Source organism: Oxyura jamaicensis, chromosome 2 (assembly GCF_011077185.1).
Source record: "Oxyura jamaicensis isolate SHBP4307 breed ruddy duck chromosome 2, BPBGC_Ojam_1.0, whole genome shotgun sequence".
In the NCBI taxonomy this organism is placed as follows: domain Eukaryota; kingdom Metazoa; phylum Chordata; class Aves; order Anseriformes; family Anatidae; genus Oxyura; species Oxyura jamaicensis.
Window position 1 is genome coordinate 95,449,249 of NC_048894.1, and position 19,780 is coordinate 95,469,028.

General features: G+C 40.3%; 1 protein-coding gene across 3 annotated transcripts in view; it reads left to right on the forward strand.

The window, feature by feature from the left end:
- The first annotated feature begins 1,442 nt into the window (after positions 1-1,442).
- The window catches only part of TEX10 (testis expressed 10), a 55,352-nt gene continuing 37,014 nt past the window's right edge, over positions 1,443-19,780 (forward strand). The window contains exons 1-7 of one of the 3 annotated variants that reach the window (XM_035319876.1): positions 1,443-1,511; positions 3,813-4,001; positions 4,464-5,170; positions 10,783-11,026; positions 12,926-13,038; positions 14,771-15,009; positions 19,587-19,722. In XM_035319876.1, coding sequence (XP_035175767.1) covers positions 3,822-4,001; positions 4,464-5,170; positions 10,783-11,026; positions 12,926-13,038; positions 14,771-15,009; positions 19,587-19,722 — 1,619 coding nt within the window. In that variant the 5' untranslated portion in view covers positions 1,443-1,511; positions 3,813-3,821. Of the gene's footprint in view, positions 1,512-2,638; positions 2,796-3,812; positions 4,002-4,463; positions 5,171-10,782; positions 11,027-12,925; positions 13,039-14,770; positions 15,010-19,586; positions 19,723-19,780 lie in introns of those variants that run through there. The other 2 variants (XM_035319874.1, XM_035319875.1) reach the window with 2 other exon arrangements.

The following is a 19,780-nucleotide window of genomic DNA, read 5'->3' on the forward strand; positions in this document are numbered from 1 at the left end:
ACTTCCTAAACAGATTCAAAGTAAAAAATTCCAGGAATTAGGAGATACATTGTAACCCAGCATCTTTAAGGTACTCCACTAAGCCCTGGCTTCAGGAAGGGGTAAGCAGAGAAGGTGCAACTTCAGAATATGAGATACAAGTTAAGGGGTAACACAGCTGGGCTCAAAGAAAAGATGAAAATGATCCCAGTATTTACTACAAATAAGGAATTTGACCCAAGACAGCTCAGAGTCCAGTAATTCAAATGATGTTATGGCTTGTGTAGTGGCATGCTGACATCTTTCAGTGCTGTTGAACTTCTAGCAAGCATCCACATAGGTTCAAATCAAACTAGTGTAACACAATTACTTCAGCGATCTGATCAAATTGTTCTCCTAATTAATGCATTAAGATGGGTCAGGGAAGAAGGTAGAGTGAGAATCACAGGTTGTTTTAAAGCTATGTAAATGGTTTCCAGCAAAAGCATCACTTTCTGTCTGGAAATTTTGTCAGACTGCAGAGTGGGAAATGTAGCTCTGAGTATCTTACAAATCATAGAATCATTAAAGTCGGAAAAGACCTAGATGATCTGGTCCAACCATCACCCTACTACCACTGTCACCCCCTAAACCATGTCCCTAAGCACCAGCTCCAACCTTTCATTGACCACCCCCAAGGACGTTGATGCCAAAAAAAATCTGGCACAAGCAGAAGAACACAATTGTGGCAATACTCATGAAGCGTGAGTCTGTGCTTAAGTGGAGTTGTACCAAATACTTCTTTTGCAGGAAGTGCTAAAAACATCTTGCCTAACGAGAAGGCTGTCATCTGTTGGTGAACAGGTGGGCCTGTTCCGCAAGAGACTGCTTCACTATGCGTGTATGTGAAATGAACCTGATTTAATCATGTTAAGATTTAACATTTAATCACGTTAAATCAAAGAGAGTGTCCAGAGAAGGGCTATGAGACTGGTGCAGGGCCTGGAACACAAGACTTGCGAGGATCAGCTGAGGGAACTGGGGTTGTTTAGTCTGGAGAAGAGGAGGCTGAGAGGAGATCTTATTGCTCTCTACAACTGCCTGAAAGGAAGGTGTGGGGAGCTGGGGGTCGGCCTTTTCTTACAGATCATTAGTGACAGGACTAGAGGGAATGGTTGCGCCAGGGGAGGTTTAGGTCGGAAATGAGGAGACATTTCTTCTCAGAGCAGTCAGGCATCGGAATGGGTTGCCCAGGGAGGTGGTGGCGTCGCCGCCCTGGGGGTATTCAAGGAACGGTTGGACCTGGTGCTTAGGGACATGTTTAGTGGGTGATACAGAAAGGTACAGGCACCGGAGCGCCACAAGAGCCCCTCGCCCCCCGTGGGGGCAGCCCGCCGAGGAGCCCCGGCAGCCGCGGTCCTCCAGCCCCACAGGCGGCGCTGGGCGCGGGCGGGGCGCGGCTCTCTCCGCCCGCTCACGTGGGGCGGCCGTTTCCCGGGCGGGGCGGCGCGGAGCAGGGCGGCGCGGCGGGGGCTGGCGCTGCCGCGTGCTCGGTGAGGGGCCGGGGCCGCCGTGACGGCGCGGGGGGGGAAGGCGGGGACCGGCGGTGGGGCTGGGGGGGGCGCAGGGCCGGGCCGGGCCGGCGAGGGGCAGGGCGGCGGGGGCGGAGGGTCCCGGCGGGGAAGGGGCCCTGGCGGCCGCGCGGCTGCAGCCCCCGAGTGGGAAGGCCGCCGGGGGGTGGGTGAAGGGCTGAAAGCCGGTAATTAAAATAATTGTACGAGTTTTGCATTAGCCTCCGGGGGTGCAGGGTCTGGTGGCTTCCCGGCGCGGGTTCTGTGACCGTTTTAATCTTTGCTTGTGGGGAGGTGGGGGTGGGAAATGGACGTGGTTGGGTTCCCAATACATCGTACCCGGAATGCGCAGTGCGGGGCAAGCTGGGCTTCCTTCTGCTGCCAGGAGAAACTGCGCCTTACGAGCTTTCTGCTTTAAAATAACTGATTTTGTCCCAGTGTGTGCGCCCGTATTTGTAATCCAGTGTGGGGTGGAAGACACCTGGTAGAGGGAGACCTCTTAACATCTGGTAAGGCAAGCTAGTAAGTGGAAAGCGGTCACGACTAAAGCTTTTGGCTATTTCTCTGTGTCTGCTAACTGAGTAGTAAAAATCTGGTAGTTCTTACATAAAAAATGCATAAGGTTAATGTATATATACATCTTATAAAACCAATTATAAAAGCTTGTTCTACTAGGATGCTAAAGGACCTTTTTATTTTGGGACCAAACCCCAAGGTATAGGTCTTTTCAGCCAGCAGGTTCTTCATGCTAAACTTAGGCTTCAGTTAAAGTCTTCTTACGTATAGCTGTGGGGCGTGGGTGAAATAATGTGCTGCAGCACGGGTTTACCAAATCTGAAGTCCGTTGGAAAATCAGCTGTGGAATTTTACCTTCCAGAGTGAGTGGTGGCCATAAAACAATCATGGTTGGGATGTTTTATTTTCTAGGTTTAACCACCTGTGTTGATTTATTTCATTTTTTTTAGTTAATTTGCTCTTTAAATGTTGAACCCTGCGTTCATGATGTTTTCCTATAGATCGGTTATTGATAATGTGCAAAAGCTAGTTACCCAGAGTAGCTCAAAAGAGCTGCTGTCATCCTGAAGAAACAAAAAGTTTACATACCTGACGTGAACCTTGAAAGCTGGATATGTCTGTATACGATGACATCTGGACGTATTCAGATTTCCAGCTGCACAGATGACCTTTTATTATTAGGAAGTTATGAAATGTTAAAACCTCAGCATCATAACTGCGTGCTTGTCCCCCCCTTCGTGCTTTTAAATTGTAAGTAATCTCTGCGACTGCCTCTAGGAGCCCTTGGACCGTGGATACGTTGTCTTAATTATCAGAAATCCAGGCACAATTTGTACAAGATGTGTTGAGTATTGTGAGATCAGCTTCTAGAGCTTTGTTATGAGTGAATTTAGAAGACGTATGGGGGCAGTGAGCGGGGAAGGAAGATAAGGGATCCTGTGGTGTAGTGTTGTTTTTTTTTGGTCTGGTAGAACTAGACGTACTTTCATCTGTACACAGGTATCCAAGCCAAGAAACAGAAGTTTGGGAACTGGGCTTTGTTTTGGTTATTGCATATCTATTCTAGTAGTACTGTGCAACTAAATATAGCTATTTATGCTACCTTATTTCTTAGGCCTTATTCAATGACTTAGTTTTTCAACCTCTTTTTACTCTGTGCCCTTTTAACCTTCTTTTTTTCCCCCCTCTTCTTCCTAATGATAATTCTTAAATGCACAGCCTGGACTTTTAAGAGTGTAGTGGAAGTTTTCTTACGCTGCCGTTGTCAGTGAAGGCCTGACCCATGATTTTACCTGTGGAAACAAGTATGTTGTTAATGATCGAGTTTTTAAACAATGTACGAATGAAATGAAACTGTTAACTGAGCTCTTCAGCCATGACAAGGGGTCAGGTACATAAAAAGTTGCCTTATCAGCAGGACCATTTGTTAAAGAAAAACAAACAAAAAAACAAACACAGAAAACCACAACTTACTCTGATAAAACAGTGGAAGATGAAGATACTTACGTGATCTTTTTACTCTGAGAACTGTTTTTATTGAAAGGCAACCAAAGGAACAGTGGAATATTTTCCGGACACTAGAAGAACAGTTCTGCTGGATCAGCCTGCGGGTCTGTTTAGCTTAGCATCTTGTCTCAGTAGTGGGCAACAGTTTATGCATAGGAAAGAGCGTGAAACAGTTGCCTTTGCTAGGAAGTTGCTGCTTTTGGGTGGAAAATGTATTTGTTTGTAATGTATTAAATTAAAATTCTGAATGTCTTTTTCCAGAGAATCAGAATGACTAAAAAAAGGAAACATCAAGAAGACTTCCAGAAAGTGAAATTAAAAGTTGGGAAAAAAAAGCCAAAATTAGAAAATGCAACAGAAACCACCTTCAAAACAAAGGCCATACAAATTCCTGAGCAGCTTAAAGAAGATGGATTGCTTACTGCGCAAAACAGAAAACTTAACATAAAGGTATATTGTGATATGACAATGACTTGACGCTTACCTTCTGCTTTCCTTCCTTTGCGTTGTCTTCCATATCTTGCAACCCTTAAACTGAAGAGAGCTGTTGAGACTAAAATTTTATAGCTCTGCTTTTGAGACCAGCTGTGAGAGGACAATCCTTGGTTGTGCCTCTGTTAAGTCAGTAAGTTTGTATATGTACTTGAGAACGACAGTTATGTAATTACCTGAAGGACAAGTTCTGGTATCTTGCTTTTCCTGTTGCTGAATATTGCTGATATTTTAATTGTTATGCTTTAAACCAATATTACAGTTGTTTTGAACATACAACACTGCTATAGACAGCAATACATTGTTAGAACAGATGCTGTATTTTCTAATTTTTAGGAAAAAATGTGCTAGAAAATAGGTGAGGAAACGATGAGTTTAGAGTGATAATGATAGCAATTGTACGTGTTTCTTTCCTTATAGGATCTGCTTTCACAGATGCACCATTACAGTCCTGGGGTTAAGCAAAATGCACTTCTGGGGCTCAAAGAGCTCCTGTCTCAGTATCCGTTTGTAATTGATGCCCACCTTTCGAATATAATAAGTGAGGTGGCAGCTGTGTTTACAGACAAAGATTCTGGTGTCAGAGGAGCGGCTGTTCACCTGCTTCAATTCTTGGCTTCAAAAATAAGAGCTGAACAGATTGCTCCGTTTTTCCCCTTGGTAAGTGCCCATCTCTCCAGTGCCATGACTCACATCAGCGTGGGAATTCAGGAAGATTCATTGAAAGTCCTGGATGTTTTATTGGAAGCGTACCCAGCTCTCCTTACAGACCGCAGTGTTATATTACTGAAGAATTTTGTAGAGCTGATCTCTCACCAGCAACTGTCAAAAAGACTGAAGAGCAGAGAGAAACTCTCCTGGATGCTGTCTGTTAACCCAAACCGCAGGGTAACTTCTCAGCAGTGGAGGCTGAACGTACTCATCAGGCTCAAGAAGTTTCTCCAGGCTGTGGTAGATGGATCCAATGAGATTGAAGACGAAGGGCTTCAGGAACAAAAGGATAGTCCTCATTCTGGGAGGAACCCCATATGTATAAGCTGGAAGGTCCATGCAAATAATCAGCAGCACATACAGCTGTATGAAAACGGTGGCTTTCGACCAAAGATCAACTCCTCCTTTAGACTGAGGTGAGAAAACATGAATTCCCAAATTAGTTCATGTCAGCTGGATGGTCACAATGTTGAACTGTGGCTTGCTGCTGTTGAAAGCAACTATTTAATTCTCATTGTGGGATTGTCTGTTAGTTGTATTCCAGGGTATTTAGTGTAACGTGCAGTTTTCCTGCAGTGGCTTGAAAAACTCAGCAGATAGCTTGTTAGCAAGTAAAAACTATGCTATCCATAATAATTCTGGAAGAGCAACTTGTTAGTGGTTTTTTTGGATTGCAAACTGAAGACTACAGATTATTGCAGGGTATCAATTACGTGTGGGGGCAAGCAGATGGGGATTTCTCTATGCTAAATGTGAATGTATCTGTTACACAGCAAAAAGGAACTTGATTGAAACTTTGTGCTTTCACCTTCAAGAGTCTCTAATAACTTGAGAAGGAGAGTAATTTCTTCCTCTGAATCCTTGTAAAATAGTATGATAAGATGCACCTGGCTGTATGAAGCTCCGCTGAGTTTCCAATTTTGGATATTCTAAATCAGTTCCCAAGTTCGTGTCTTCATTATGGGTAAAGGGTGTCTCTGCTTTTTCCCCCACTTTCATTAATGTGTCTCAGCATAGTGTGCTTAGGAGCAGAAAGGTCTGGGGTTTTTAGCAGTGCTCCAACTGGATCTGAACTGAAGTTTAGGGAGAAAGAACTAACCCTATTTGTTTCTCTCCATCTTCTCTGATTCACTTCAAACTGGAGGAGAACCCTGCCCCTCTGTCCCCAATTCTTATGGTACCTTTTTAACATTGCCATCCTCATGTGTATTTATGACTATAGATGTTACCCATGTGGTGGTAGAACAGCTGGCAAGACCTACCTGGAAAGCAGAACTGCTGTTTAGCTGTTACACAGCACTTCTAATCCGTAGATCTCAGGGGGGTTTGAAGAGACACCACAGTCCTTGTTTTGCTGCTGAGCAAGACTGACTGTGGGATGGATATAAAGTGGTTTCTCCCAAACTCATCTAGGAGGTCAGTGGCAGAAAAGTGGTTTAAATCCCACTGTCTGGTCCTTCATTATGTCCACCTCATTCCTTTGAAGGAGGTGCAGAAGAAGAGGCGTTCTCTTTTAATACCCCAGATAAGGGCCTGAATTAGCAGGTCTTTTCAATCTCCGTCTTGGTGACGTACATTCCTGTTCTCGTAGGTTTCCTCTTGGTGGATAGTGTGTTAATTGTGGTAGGTATTGGAAATCTATATTAAGCCAAGTAAAACGTGCAGCTTATTCTCACGCAAGTGGTGTTGGCATAGCTTAAGAGTTCGGTGGTGTCCAACAATAGCTGCTGCAGTTAAAACTACCTTAGAAACTAAAGCAGTGAGATCCAGCCATGAGGCTGGGGAGGGTTTCAGTGCAAAACGGTCCTACGGACTTCACCTTGCAGTCAGCAGCGTACGGTTACGGACCACCGAGTATCAGGGGCTCTTGTATTGTGCACGGAGTGACGCGCAGTGTGTGCTATGCCATGCCCTGTAATAGCTGGAGGTGCGTTGTATCCAGGGTCTGGGAACATAAGCCACACCTGGTGTCACCTGAATTGGATTCCCCTTTTCTGAGGAGCTAGATTTCCGTGAAACATCGTGATCCGCTTCTGGTTATAAATGCTTTCACAAAGCCGTTCGCAAGCATGAGGAGGAGCCGGAAGAGTAGAAGGAAACACTGCTAGCGTCCGAGGCAAAGTTGGCAGAGCTGATGGCAGCAGAACAGAAGAATGGCAAGAGAAGGGATAGCCACACAAGGTACTAAAGTGTTCTCGTTCTGTTGTATTTGCTCGTTGCTTGGTGCAGCCCTTCTGTACAAAGGGGGTAGTAGAGCTTGTTTTACTGGATATTCGTGGGATGTTAAGAGTTGAATTTACCTGGGGGCTTTTCTGTTTGCCACGAGAAACAGGAAAGATAACCACAGCATGAAGCCCTTCTCTCTGAAATCTTTTCTAGTACTCTGAAAATGTTTAATTCTGTCTCTTCCAATCCCAACTGTGGCCTTCAACGGTCATTCCTGGGCCTCTGCTGTGACCATTACTGCAGGGACAGAAATGACTTCTAGTAAGCGGTGCAAAATGGCTTTGTTGAAGGTCTCCAATATCTCAAGTGATGCGTGTGTTTTTGTTTAAAGAAGTCAGTGCAGAAACAATCGAGTCTTAACTATAGGTAATAAGAGTGGCCAAACGGGAAGTAACTAATTGCATTGCATGTGGGTATTGGTGGTAAAAGGGCTCATCACTAATACTGCAAATAGGTTTTGACTTTTTTCTTTAAAAAGTAGGCTTCCAAACACCATTAATTATATTTTAAATGTTTAAAGTTGCCAATATGTTTTTGTGTGTTCCTGTATCTTTTTAATCTTGCAAGCCCATCAGGTAGGGGTGCCGTCTCCTAGATGATCTAGTGATTACAGAACAGTATTTTCCAAGGGTGTTCCAGCTATCAGCATTTGGTGAACAGCATAGATCTCTTCTGGAATGCTGGATGGTTCAGCAATTCAAGTATTAAGGCTTTGTTATGTTCTGTTGTGTGTCAGGTCTTCCTGCTATGTGTGAATTAAAGATCACAATGAAGTAGGAGATCGGTAGAACATGTTCCCTGCCTGATGTGTTGCTGCTGACTGCGCTGCTTTTTGCATCACTTCGTTTCAGGTTTGGAAAAATGGAAGGCCCTCACAGCTTGAATTTGGTGGTACCAAGGTGTGTCATCTTTTTTTGGACTGGAAACGGTACTGAAGCGAAACGATAGAGCATCTTTTCCTGCCAAGAAAGGATAAAATGAAGCTGCGGAGTAAATTGGAGAAGACTTGAGTGACCGAAATGGAAGACAAAGCACAGTGAATGTACACGTGTGCTGTGCATCAGATAGACAGAAGTGGAAAATAGAGCTGAGGTGATGCGTACCTAAGGAAGAGGAGCACAGTAATCTGATTTAGACTGCAAGACCAAAAGAAAAATTTCTAACTTCCAGTGACTTCTTATTTCAAGCGGCCAGCAGTTCTTTTCCTATTTTCTGTTTCTTTTATGCTTCCTTGACTTCCCTTCCCTAAGTTTTTTTCACTCCCTTACTGTCAAGTTGCAGTTATGTTACAAAAAAAAAAAATAATTTGTTTGGTATTCCTTATAGGAATATTGGCATTTTAAGAAAAACGACAGCTTGAGGCGCTACGTACATGAGTATCTTACAGCTCCCCTTAATAATAATTTATCCCAAAGTGAAGGTAATGAGCTTTGTGTTTTTCAGAGCCACCCTGCTATTAAGGAATAGTGTTAACAGATATGTGAAAAAAGATGGACACTTTAATTGACATCAAACTCTCCTGGTTCCTATGAGCGTGTATTGGGAAGGATGCACTCATCAAATGCACACTGAACAGATGGCACTGATACTTTGTCATTATGTACCCCTTTTGCCATCAGCGTTGCATGTGTAGAGGAGCTTCTTTTGAGACCGAGGAGCTTCTTTTGAGACCTAGGAACTTCTTTTGAGGGGGGACATGAAAGCTGTGCTAAGTTTTCTTTTCCAAATGATCTCAGCATCTGGGTGGGGTATCCCTTTTGGCACCAATTCTTTTTTTTTTTTTTCTTCCCATTCCTTGTTTCAAATGAGCACTAAAATACAGGGCTGTGCTTTGTTACACTTTGGTAGGAAGGTAGGAATCTTGAGGTGTGTGTTCTCAGGTTTCATGGACCGCTCATTGTTTAATGAGGTGATTTTTCTGGTCCAGAAAGAGATTGCTGTAATGCCAGAGCTCAGCTGTAATACCAGGTATTCTTTTCAGAGAAATTGTTTAAAAGTAGGACTTCAGAACTATGTTACCCAATTACTGACACTTCAGAATCTCAGCCAAGTGTCCAGTATTCTTATGTTACTGGCATTTACAGGACAGCATTGTTCAGTGAAATTAGACGTCTTGGTAGCAATTTACTCATCCAGTGATGCTGCAGGATTTGTGATGGGTATAACTAGAAGATGAGATTTGTCTACTGTGTCTTTAGATGTCTACATTAGAGTTATTCACCTTAAACCCTATAGTCTAAAAGAAACTGATGTCTTCACTGTAGTGTCTACAGAGTAAATAGTTAATAAAAGTCCTTTTTAAATACAAAAAGCAAAATTAAGTTGACTGCATATATTGGTTGTTGCTGTTAGTGTTGAGGTGGTTTTTTGTTGTTGCTTTTTTTTTTTTTAAAAAAAAAAAAGCTTTTTTGAAAGATACGGCGAATTGGATGGCTTGATAGGATGACCAGAGAAAACTGATTAATCTCTTTAATTCGATACAAAATTAAAATATTTGTATACAACCTGTGGAAAGAAAGCAAGTAGTTTTTCAGAGTTAATTTTGGGTGTTTACCTCTAAAGAAAAGTTTATTGGAGAACATCACTGAAATTGGAAGGTGTTTAATAGGAAACTGAGCATACCAATTTTTACTTATATTAAGAATTTAGAATTATAGAAATTCCTTGCTATGAGCATTTTGTGTTCCATGATTCTGTTTTCACAATGTCAGCAATTATGTGTTGAAGTTAACATTGCTCCTCTTTTTTTTTTTTGTTTTGTTTTTGTTTTTTGTTTTTTTTTTAAAAAAAAACTTTTTAAGAGCTCGCTCTTTTGTTGTTTAGAAACAAATCCAAAAGCTTCTGTATTGCTCTAAAATAGCAAGAATGCTTCATGAGTTACTATCTTTAAAGAACGTTCTTCTTAAAATGGATTTATGCTGCCTGAATTTATCTAGGAGCAGTATTTTATCATTTGTGTTGATAATCCCTTTTGGAAAAGAAAACAGAAGTGTAATCAAGAAAAAAAAATCCTGGTTTTCTTGCTTTCTGGGAGATGTATACTAGCTTGATTTAAATGAAATCTCTTTTATTTTGGGATAATTTTTGTTTATTATCAGATCATTTTACTAATTTTTGAGCTAGTTGCTCTCCAGAGCATTAAAGCTAAGCTGTCTCAACAGGAATTGGTTATGGTTTTGCAGAATTATTTCTATTATGATGAGCAATCATTACGTTTATTATAGCTGAAGATCATTATTAACTGTAATAAACCTCATGCGTTTAACAATGCTTTGTAGTCAGTTTCATTATTTTGCTTCAAGGAGCTTAAAACTTGAGGTTGAAATTTTTGATTCTGTTGTGCTGAGCACAGTGAAATCTTACCTGTTGCTTGAAGGCGATAATGATAATACAAATCGTATTTCTGCATTTCTGTAGACCTTACATGTAACAGTGGGGACAGAAGTACTGAAATCTAAGAAGCTGTTATAGAAGCACACAGATTTGCAGGGAGTCTCGGGAGCAGGTTTGTTGTAGTTGGTTTGAACTATGGTCTGACTTTTTGGGTTAGACCTGTGTGGAGCCAGGAGTTGGACTCGATGATCCTTATGGGTCCCTTCCAACTCGGGATACTCTGTGATTCTATGATCCCATTTTTCCTTACTGAAATATTTAGCAAGAAATCAAGTGAACCTTTAATGTATTAAAAATACTTTTTTCTGGTATAAAGAAAGGAAAGCAGTATTGCTTAATCTGTTTTTAAAGGTGTGATCTTTATCTTTTTCTTTTATCTTTTTTTTTTTTTTTTGCTTTTGTCGTTTAGGTCTCTGGCAAGTGTAATGGACAGTGCAGAAAAAGGCCTGTCCTCGGCTGAAAACTTAAAAGGTTTTATTGAGATAATAATTCCATTACTGATAGAGTGCTGGATTGAAGCATCTCCCGCACAATCAGCTCCCATTCTCGGAAATCTTTTGGAATCAGATTCTCAGCAGCTTATGCAGCAAGTGCTTAGTATAATACATTTATTGTGGAAGCTCACAAAGCGACACGATGAAACATACAAAATGGTAAGGGAGAAGTGATCCGTGGCATAATAATGAGAGTTCATGTTGTTTTGATCAGAAACCAGTGAGTTGGTGATGGGAAATAGTGGAAATACTTGGGTGAGAGAGAAAAAGCCTGGGGTTTGAGCAAAATTGGCGTTTGGATTTTGTCAGGTCTCTTACTCTAGGAAAGAATCTGTTGAACTAAGCAGTGAATTCAGCAGTAGTCTCCAGGAATGACAGACCAGCACAAAAACTTATGAGCCTGAAAATCATATTGGAGAAAAGGAGCGTTGTCTCCCAGATAACCTCTAGAATATAAATCTGACCAAAGTGTGGTATGGATTATCTCTCTTCTTGTTTTTAAATATTGAAAGGTTTTACACATCAGGGTAGTGGAGAGGAAAAACAAACCCTAAACCCTTAGAAAGGTAAGGGACAAGGGTTGTATGAAGTCAGTAATGGCTTGGCAGTACCTACGCTGCTGTGTCGTGATTGGTAGTATCACCCATGACACTGAATCAAAGCCTAAATAAGAGCTTTGGAAAGCATCTTAGACAGTTTTTGCCCTGATTATTTTGTCTGTCTTTTATTTCGATAAATCAATTACCCTTTTTTTTTTTTTTCAATGTTTGCTGCTCTTCAGAAGGCCTTGCAAACAGGAAAACACACACACAATTTTCTTGTCATTTTGGCTGTTGAGACTAGTTAGAAGGAATATCTTGACACAGCTCTTTTATCTCCGTATAGGATTCTAGATTCACGTGCTGAACACAATCTGCATACAGAATAATTACTACAAAAAATCTGGAATCAACCCATTACACCGGAGTTAGCCAACGTACACAGACAGCCTGAGAGGGCTGAATTCAGTGTCCCTGAACAAAACACGCTGTTCCCATTTACCTCTGTCCTTTCTACAGAGCCACCTGGAAGTAGGCAGAAAGGAGGCTGTGGCAGCCTACTGCTGCTAACCTTTTTCTGTAGGGTGCTTTAGGGCTGCTGCCCTTAGCCGTAGGGTCCCAAGCCTTAGCCTTTTGGTCCCAAGAAAGAAGTGCTCCTGTGTCAAGATGTAAGACATTTTAGGTACACACAGGTGAATTGTGACCTTAAGATGTTCAGAAGAAAATCTGACGTCCATACAATTTTTTTTTGAGGATACTGTGTTTTATAATTGTATTTTCTCTGTTCCTTTATAGTTACCTTATATATAAAGCACATTCAAATAGCTCAGTTTGAAAATGGAAGTTTTGCTTATGAAACAGTCCTTGGGCTTTAAGGGCCAAAGCATTTATTAGAGATCTTTTAAAAAAACAGTCTGAATGCGCTTAGTGGGAGCCTGTTATTCTTTGAAATAGTTTAATGGTCATTCTCTTAATACGTGAATATAGAAAAAAGATTGTTGTTAATGATCAATTTAACAACAATGCAAGCTTCTGTGTGTGTGCGGTGGGTTCTGCTAGATAGCTTGTGGAATGGTGACTTAGTGTCTGTTAACCCAAAAGGTAAAATTCTTTTTGAATATAAAAACCTTATTCTGTAAGGATGACCTTTTTTCAGTAAGATGTTCTGTTGGAAGTCTTGAGCTACGAGTATGTTAATAATGGGAAAGATGAAGGCAGTGTCAGAGTATGTCTTAAGGGAAAATTCAGGACAGTTACTGCAAGTAAATCAGAGTTCACTGATAAATTAATGTAAAAGCACTTTCAGTTCATATCTCTAACTCACTTGGATTAATATTGTGTATATCCACTTTAGTATGTGCTAGGAACGCATGCTGGTCCAGTTTGGATTAAATGTTATCCCTCAGTCTTGAATCGTATCACAATTTTACTCTGTTTTGTGGATCTTCCAGGTTGTGCATGATTGCATTGCTATTTTTCACTTACTACCTTGTTTTCTGTCATCTGCTTTCCTTAATAGGAACTATGGCTCCGAATGAATTACCTTGTTGATTTCAAGCACCACTTCATGCGTAGTTTTCCTTACTATTTACAAGAAACAGTAAGGCACAAAAAGAAAGATTCATGGAAAGGGTAAGAATAAAATCAATGTTGTGTTAACAGCTTTTAGTTTCATAAAATGAGACAATATCTGTGAGCCTTACCAAGTTCTTAATGCTGTAAAACTTTTTATTGTGTGTTCCTGGGAGGTCTGTACAGCCAGAGAGTTTTGGTTGTACTTATTAAAAGTATTGTATAGGAAATCATCTGAAAGTCCTCCAGTAGAAATGAAAAAGCTGTTTTAAAGAAGTGAAAGTACTGCAAACTGTGCTACTGAAAATGGAGCTGTCATAGTGGAACCTTGCTTTATTCTAGGGGTCTATCATGCTGCAGGTATATTTGCGTTTGAAATCACGTTTGGTATTTGAAATATTGCATTTTTCCTTCCTGGAAGGGCACATAGATCAGAGGTGCAGCATAGCTCCTAGTGAAGTATTTTCATTTCAGCTAGCCTTGTCCATTAAGTTGATAAAGCCAAAAAAATGTTTTGCTTTTTCAGGTTTTGACCTGAACTCCCTTTCTTGAAACTGAAAATCTGAGAACTAGTAGTTGGGCAACACAACCATCTTTCTTGTCTTGTAGGTGACACCCTGAGTTACCAAAATTCTGTGCATCATTCTTTACTATACTGCTAGATCGTGCCCCATTCTTGCACTTAAAATAAGCATGCTGTTGGATAGCTACTGGAGACTTTTGTGGTTTTGTTTTGGATATTAATTGAGGACTTCCAAAAACTTAGCCTCATGTCATGTAAATAAAAATAGTGGCCTTTTGTTTTCCCAACTTACCCATATATTGGTGTAAAGGCTTGCATTTAGAAATCTCACATGGCATTTTAAGGCTTCCTTCCTTCTCCGCTTTGCAAAATGTAGCAGAAATTTATCACAGTACTGCTGATAGCCCTTAGTGTCACCACGTTCTGAACATGAAAAAAGATAATAGCATTTATGCAATGTGTAAATTAAGCCCATAGGTTGAGATTTACTTCTCCATATGTTAGCAGTTGGCTTATTGAATTAAGAGTGACTAGACTTAAGCACAGGGTAAAGTGCTCTGTTATGTCACTTTCACAACTCTCTATCATGTTCTGAACATAGGCATTCATATTCTGTAGATGAATGCTGTGACTTTGTATACTGTGGGTGTTCAGTCAGCGTGCAGTGAAGTTCCAGCATTAGATGTCAAGCTGCAACATCCTTGATTCCTTTCTTGGTAACCCTTAATTTTGACTTTCAGACCTCTAAAGGATATAGTAACGGTGATAAATGTGTCTTATGCCCCAGGAGATTGGATAAAGGTACATAAATGAATTTCTGTATGCTCTTCATTGTGCTTTTAGTTGTGTGACAGTGACAAAATCCATGTGATTCTTCACATAAGAAGAAACACAAAAAAACAAAACTAAGGGGTCGTTTTTCTAGTGTTCCTTTTCCTGTTCCAGTCACCTAAAAGTGGTGCTAGACCAGGGTAAAAATCTCAGAGGAGAAATCAGCCGTAGAGAAACAATTTACAGCTTTGGTTCTCACTGCCGCTACAAATACAAGAAATAGCCATTATGGTGGCAAACCAAAAATTGTCATTTACCTGAAAGTGGTGTAAAAGTCAAATATGAAGACTCTTTTTAAACGTGTATTTGCTTTAAAACTTAAGCATTTATAATTTTCCTTCCCTATGTGGTATAATTCCTACTGAAGTAACAGTACATTAAAAAGTGTAATTTTTTTTTGATTTTTTTCTTTTTTTTTTTCCCTCCGTTCCTCCTTAGCAACAAGTATTGTATGACACCCTCAAACAGTGTAGACCATCTTTTACTGAACTTAACCTTGTGTGACATAATGGTTTCACTAGCAAGTGCTTCAACACTTCAGGCAGATTCTGGTTGGTTGGACATGATAAGGAAATTTGTGACAGATACTCTCCAGGACGGCAGCAGGCTGAATAGCAAGCAGGTGAACAGATTGCTTGGTGTGACTTGGAGACTAATGCAAATACAGCAGAACAAAGGTAAGATGTGGGCGGTTTCTAAAAAGTAAAATGTAGGCACTGACAAAGAGATTGAGTTACCTGTTTTCTTTGCGGGTTACTTTGTCTTACACCTTTGGTTGTTACATCCATAGTGTGTTTTGTCTGTGGAGGTAAATTGAGTTTCACGGTCGTATCCCTCCACATGGCACTGAAAATTGCTTCATTATTAGGAATGCTGCTAGATTTGTGGTGTTGATATACAAAGTATATATTTGTGTACCTGTCTTCTGTTTTACTTCTTAAGACATTCTTGTAAATGGGAAGAATAAGTTTTTTTTTCTTTACTGGAAAAAATAATAATTACTAGGAAGGAGATTTGCATGATATTTTAATATTTTAGTCCTTATTTAAAATAATTAATGTAGCTTGTAGACATCATTGAGTAATGTCAGATGGCCATTCTAGTTCTATGGTAATGTGAAAAGTGTTCGAGGCCAGGCTGGATGGGGCTTTGAGCAACCTAGTCTAGTGGGAGGTGTCCCCATCCAGGTTGGAATTGGATGGTCTTTAAAGTCCCTTCCAGACCCAAATCATTCTATGATTCTATGAAATACCAAGATAACTCTGATGAATGCTGCTGTAGCGTTTGATTTTAATCCTTTTCCAAGGGAAAACACATTTCCAGTTACGACATGCGCGCTCAACACAGTGTTTTGGGTTCTGTTCCCATCCCCTCACTAAAATAATTCCTGACTTTGTTTGCCACGTCTGTTCACTGATTGATGCAGGACTTCTTAAAGAAAGGAATTTCTCAGTAAGTCTAAAGGTGACAGTGGTCTATTGTGTCTTACCAGTCTGGTAGAATTAAATTCCACAGCCAAGTGGCATTTATAGAAAATGCTATCTCCCTGACAACAAAGATAATAAGTAATCATTCCTATCTATACTACAAAATTTAGCTTCCTGCTGAAGGCAAGTAATAGTCCACAGTCAGAGATGTGCCAGTCTCATCATCTGAGCCAAAGCAGAAGAGTTGATACTAAAGAAATATGTTTCCAACTATTGTATCAGATGCTTCACACTTTTCTTTGTAGTAAAACATTGAATTTTGCTTTCTCTGCTAGACTCTTGCCAGATAGAGGAGAATTTCTTGTGTTTTTCTGACCAAAGTAGCCATTTTAGTAAAACAATTCTCCTCAAGAGTGCAGAAAATAAATAAGCTTTAAAAACAAACAAACAAAAAATTAAGTGAACTTCCAAAAGATTGATGCATATGGATCTTGTCTTCTTATTCTGTAAAGGTTTAGGAATTTTGTTGCAAGCAGGAAATTGTTTACCTCAGGAATCTGTATCTGTTTGTGTGAACAATTTATCTTGTCCCTTCTAGATAATCCTTGTGCAGTACTAAAAGCCTGACTAGATGTAAGATTAAACTTCATTTGCTAGACGTAGAGGAAGTATAGTTTCAACAGGCTGGATAAATGGGCTGACAAGAACCTCATGCGGTTCAGCAAGAGGAAGAGCAAAGTCCTGCACCTGTGAAGGAGCAGGCCCATCCACCAGAACGTGCTGGGGCTGCCCAGATGGAGAGCAGCTTGGCAGAAAAGGATGTGGGTGGACATCATGTTGACCACGGGTTGTGTGAGGAGAAGCCTTGCCAGCAGGTCAAGGGAGGTGATTCATCCTTTCCACTCAGCGCTGGTAAAGCCACGTGGAGTACTGTGTCCATTCTGGGCTTCCCACTTCAAGTGAGACATGGAGCTACTGGAGAGAGTCTAGCGAAAGATCATGAAAATGGTTAAGGGACTGGAGCATGTCTCCTACGAGGAAAGGCTGAGAGAGCCTGGAGAGGGGAAGGCTTGGTGGAAACTTTAAATGTCTATAAATACCTCTAAAGAGGACAGAACGAGGCTCTTTTCAGTGGTGCCCAATGACAGAACAAGAGGCAGTGGGCAAAAACTGAAACACAGCAAGATTTCTCTGAGCATCAGGAAATACTTCTTCACTGTGAGTGTGACTGAGCACTGGCAAAGGTTGCCCAGGGAGGTTGTGGAGTTCCCACCTTGGAAATCTCTCTCCTTGGAGATATTCAGAAACCATATGGACGTGGTCCTGGCCACCAGCTTTAGGTGATCCTGCCTGAGCCAGAGGCATTAGACCCAGTGATATCCAGAGGTCTTTTCCAGCCTAAACCATCCTATGGGAAAAAAACAAAAACAACAACAAAAAAACTTCCTTTCTTGATTCTTTTGATGGTGTTCTAGAAGTTTTGAACTGTACTGTATCAGATGATATTCCTAAAGTTGGTACATGCTGAAGATAAGTCTGAAATGTTTAAAGCGTATCTGAAATTGAGAAGGGGTGTGTGTGTGTGTATACATACATAAATATATATATATATATAAATAAGACAATGCAAAAAAAAGAGCTGTTAATGTTTTCTTAGAACAAAATGGAAATGAAGAAAGGGGAAATCTAGACAGAAAAAACAACTAGAGATGAAATAAAAACATGGTCAACCTCTTCAGCTTTATGCAACAAAAATATGGTGGCATCTTTACAGTCCTGTTTTTTCAGGACTGCCTACTTTGAGTAGTTATCTATGCTGGGGTGAAACATACCATTTACTTTGGATGTCTAGAAGAGCTTTGAGCTGACATCTGAAGATTTATCTCCTTTGTTTAAGATCAAACTCTGGATCTGCTCTTCATAATTAGAAGGTCTGTTGCTTTCTTGCATTTCTCAGGTCTAACTTTAGCAGCAGTTTACCTGCTAGTTGTATTTTTGATAAATTTTCTTCAACTGAGAGGGAACAGGCAGTCACTTCAGAAGGAAGATGGGCACATGCTGATTAAAATTGGAATATGTTAAAACCTATGAGGACCAGAGCTGCATTTTGGAAGTCTGTACAATGTGGACCTTTTAAATACTGCTTTTAAATAATGCATTTTAAAATTGCTTTTGTTTTTAAACTTGTTCTGTTGATAGGAAGCAATTCAAACAGTAGGACATGCTTTACTGAATGTGCCATGGAGAGTTATTTGAAGGTGGCTGAATATTCGACATGCTTAGAATATTTATTTCTTATAAAACTTTCCGTTAACCTTTGTGATTTCCAGCTAATTAATGAACTGCTAGCCAATTGAGAATAAGCAAGTGTTCTGTTTAGGAAATGGAGTCCAAGATAAATCTTCATTAGAGAAGTATGTGAATGAATAAGTTAATGTTCCTAGTGCAAAAAAAAAGAGCTTAATAATTTATCTTAATTAAAATTCATTCTAATATTTGATGTATTTCTTGGTTGACAGATTTGTTAGATTTCAGCTTCTCAGTGGTTCCCTGCATTATGATTAAGCATGCCCATGCCATTTCAGGTGCTTTTTATAGTGTGTCTTTTCCTGAGAATCTCTGTATAGTAACTTAAATACATTCCCTGGTTTTACTGGAGATTTTCGATTAAGAGTGGCCCCTGAACTTGGCCTGTAATCATTTTTAGTATGGAGCATTCTTGTTAAAATGTGGTCTTCAGGGGCAACAGTAGCTCTGTTCAGTGTGGAACACATCATCGTGTCTGGTTTTGAATGCGTAACTTTAACTGCTTTGTACACCTGAATGGAAAACAAAAGTTTTGTGATCGTGGATTATGAAAACAATGAAAATAAGTGATTACTGCTAGTTAAGTACATCTTGACAGCAATTAGTTCACTGGGATCAAGCCCTGTTCAGACATCTTGAGTGAAGGGTAGTGCTCTTCATGTCTCTTATCTTTTCAGATACTTCCCTGTTCTTTTAGACTTGTCTTCTCAGAATTCAGATATTTGTATGATTATCATATTTTTTCACGCTTTGTTAATTTTACTTCCAATATTTCAATCTGGCTTCTAAAGAAAATGTTTGGTCTCTTTTTCAGTCTACTATAATAACTTCTGCACTTGCTGGCCAGTTTTAGCCACCTTTGACATGAGGTTAGAACTCAAACATTGTTGTAAGTCTGGTGATAAAGCGTAGTTGGCTAAAGCTTCAGAGAAGAAAAGGTTGCAGTGCAAGTTTAGCAGATCTCATTGTAGCGGCTTGCCAGTGGCTCTCAAGGTATGTATTTTCTGGTTAATCAGCAAATGTGGTGTGGAGCCAGCTGGTTTGAAGACGTGGAGAGCTGATGAGGCTGATGTGTGTGTGGCAGGGAGGGATAGCATGGAGATAACTGAAGGCAGTGGCGGTGAGGTTTTGGAAACAAGGTGCAGAGTAAAGGAGACCAGTGACGTGAAGTTATTGCGCTAGGGAAAAAGGATGTGGAAGATAGCTGTGGAAAACAGGAATTTATTACTTATTGCACTGGTTTCAAGGTAGTTAATGAACTGTCTTCAGGAAGCTCTGAAGTTTTCATGTACATGCTGTCTCTATAGCTGCGTGCTTCTTTCATAAGCTACACAGCAAGGTGTTTTACCGATTCACGTATGTTTCCAGTGGTTGGTTTTGAAGCTTTTTGGTACTTCCCCTATGGAAATAACTGTAGGTAGTTGCAGATACAGATTATATGTAATATGTGTGTGTGTATGTATGAAATCAGAAGATTAAGCAGCACTATTTGATATTTTTTTTCTATATTTTTGTTCCAGTGGCTACAGAACCCTTGATAAAAGCAGTATATACACTATACCAGCAGCGGAATCTCCTCCTTCCTGTCCGTACATTGCTTTTGAAATTTTTTAGCAGAGTTTACCAAAAAGAAGATTTGAGGACTCAAAGAATCAGGTAAAAAACACTTCTATATTCTTTTTCATTTCAACACAGCATGTTTATTTCAAAAGTC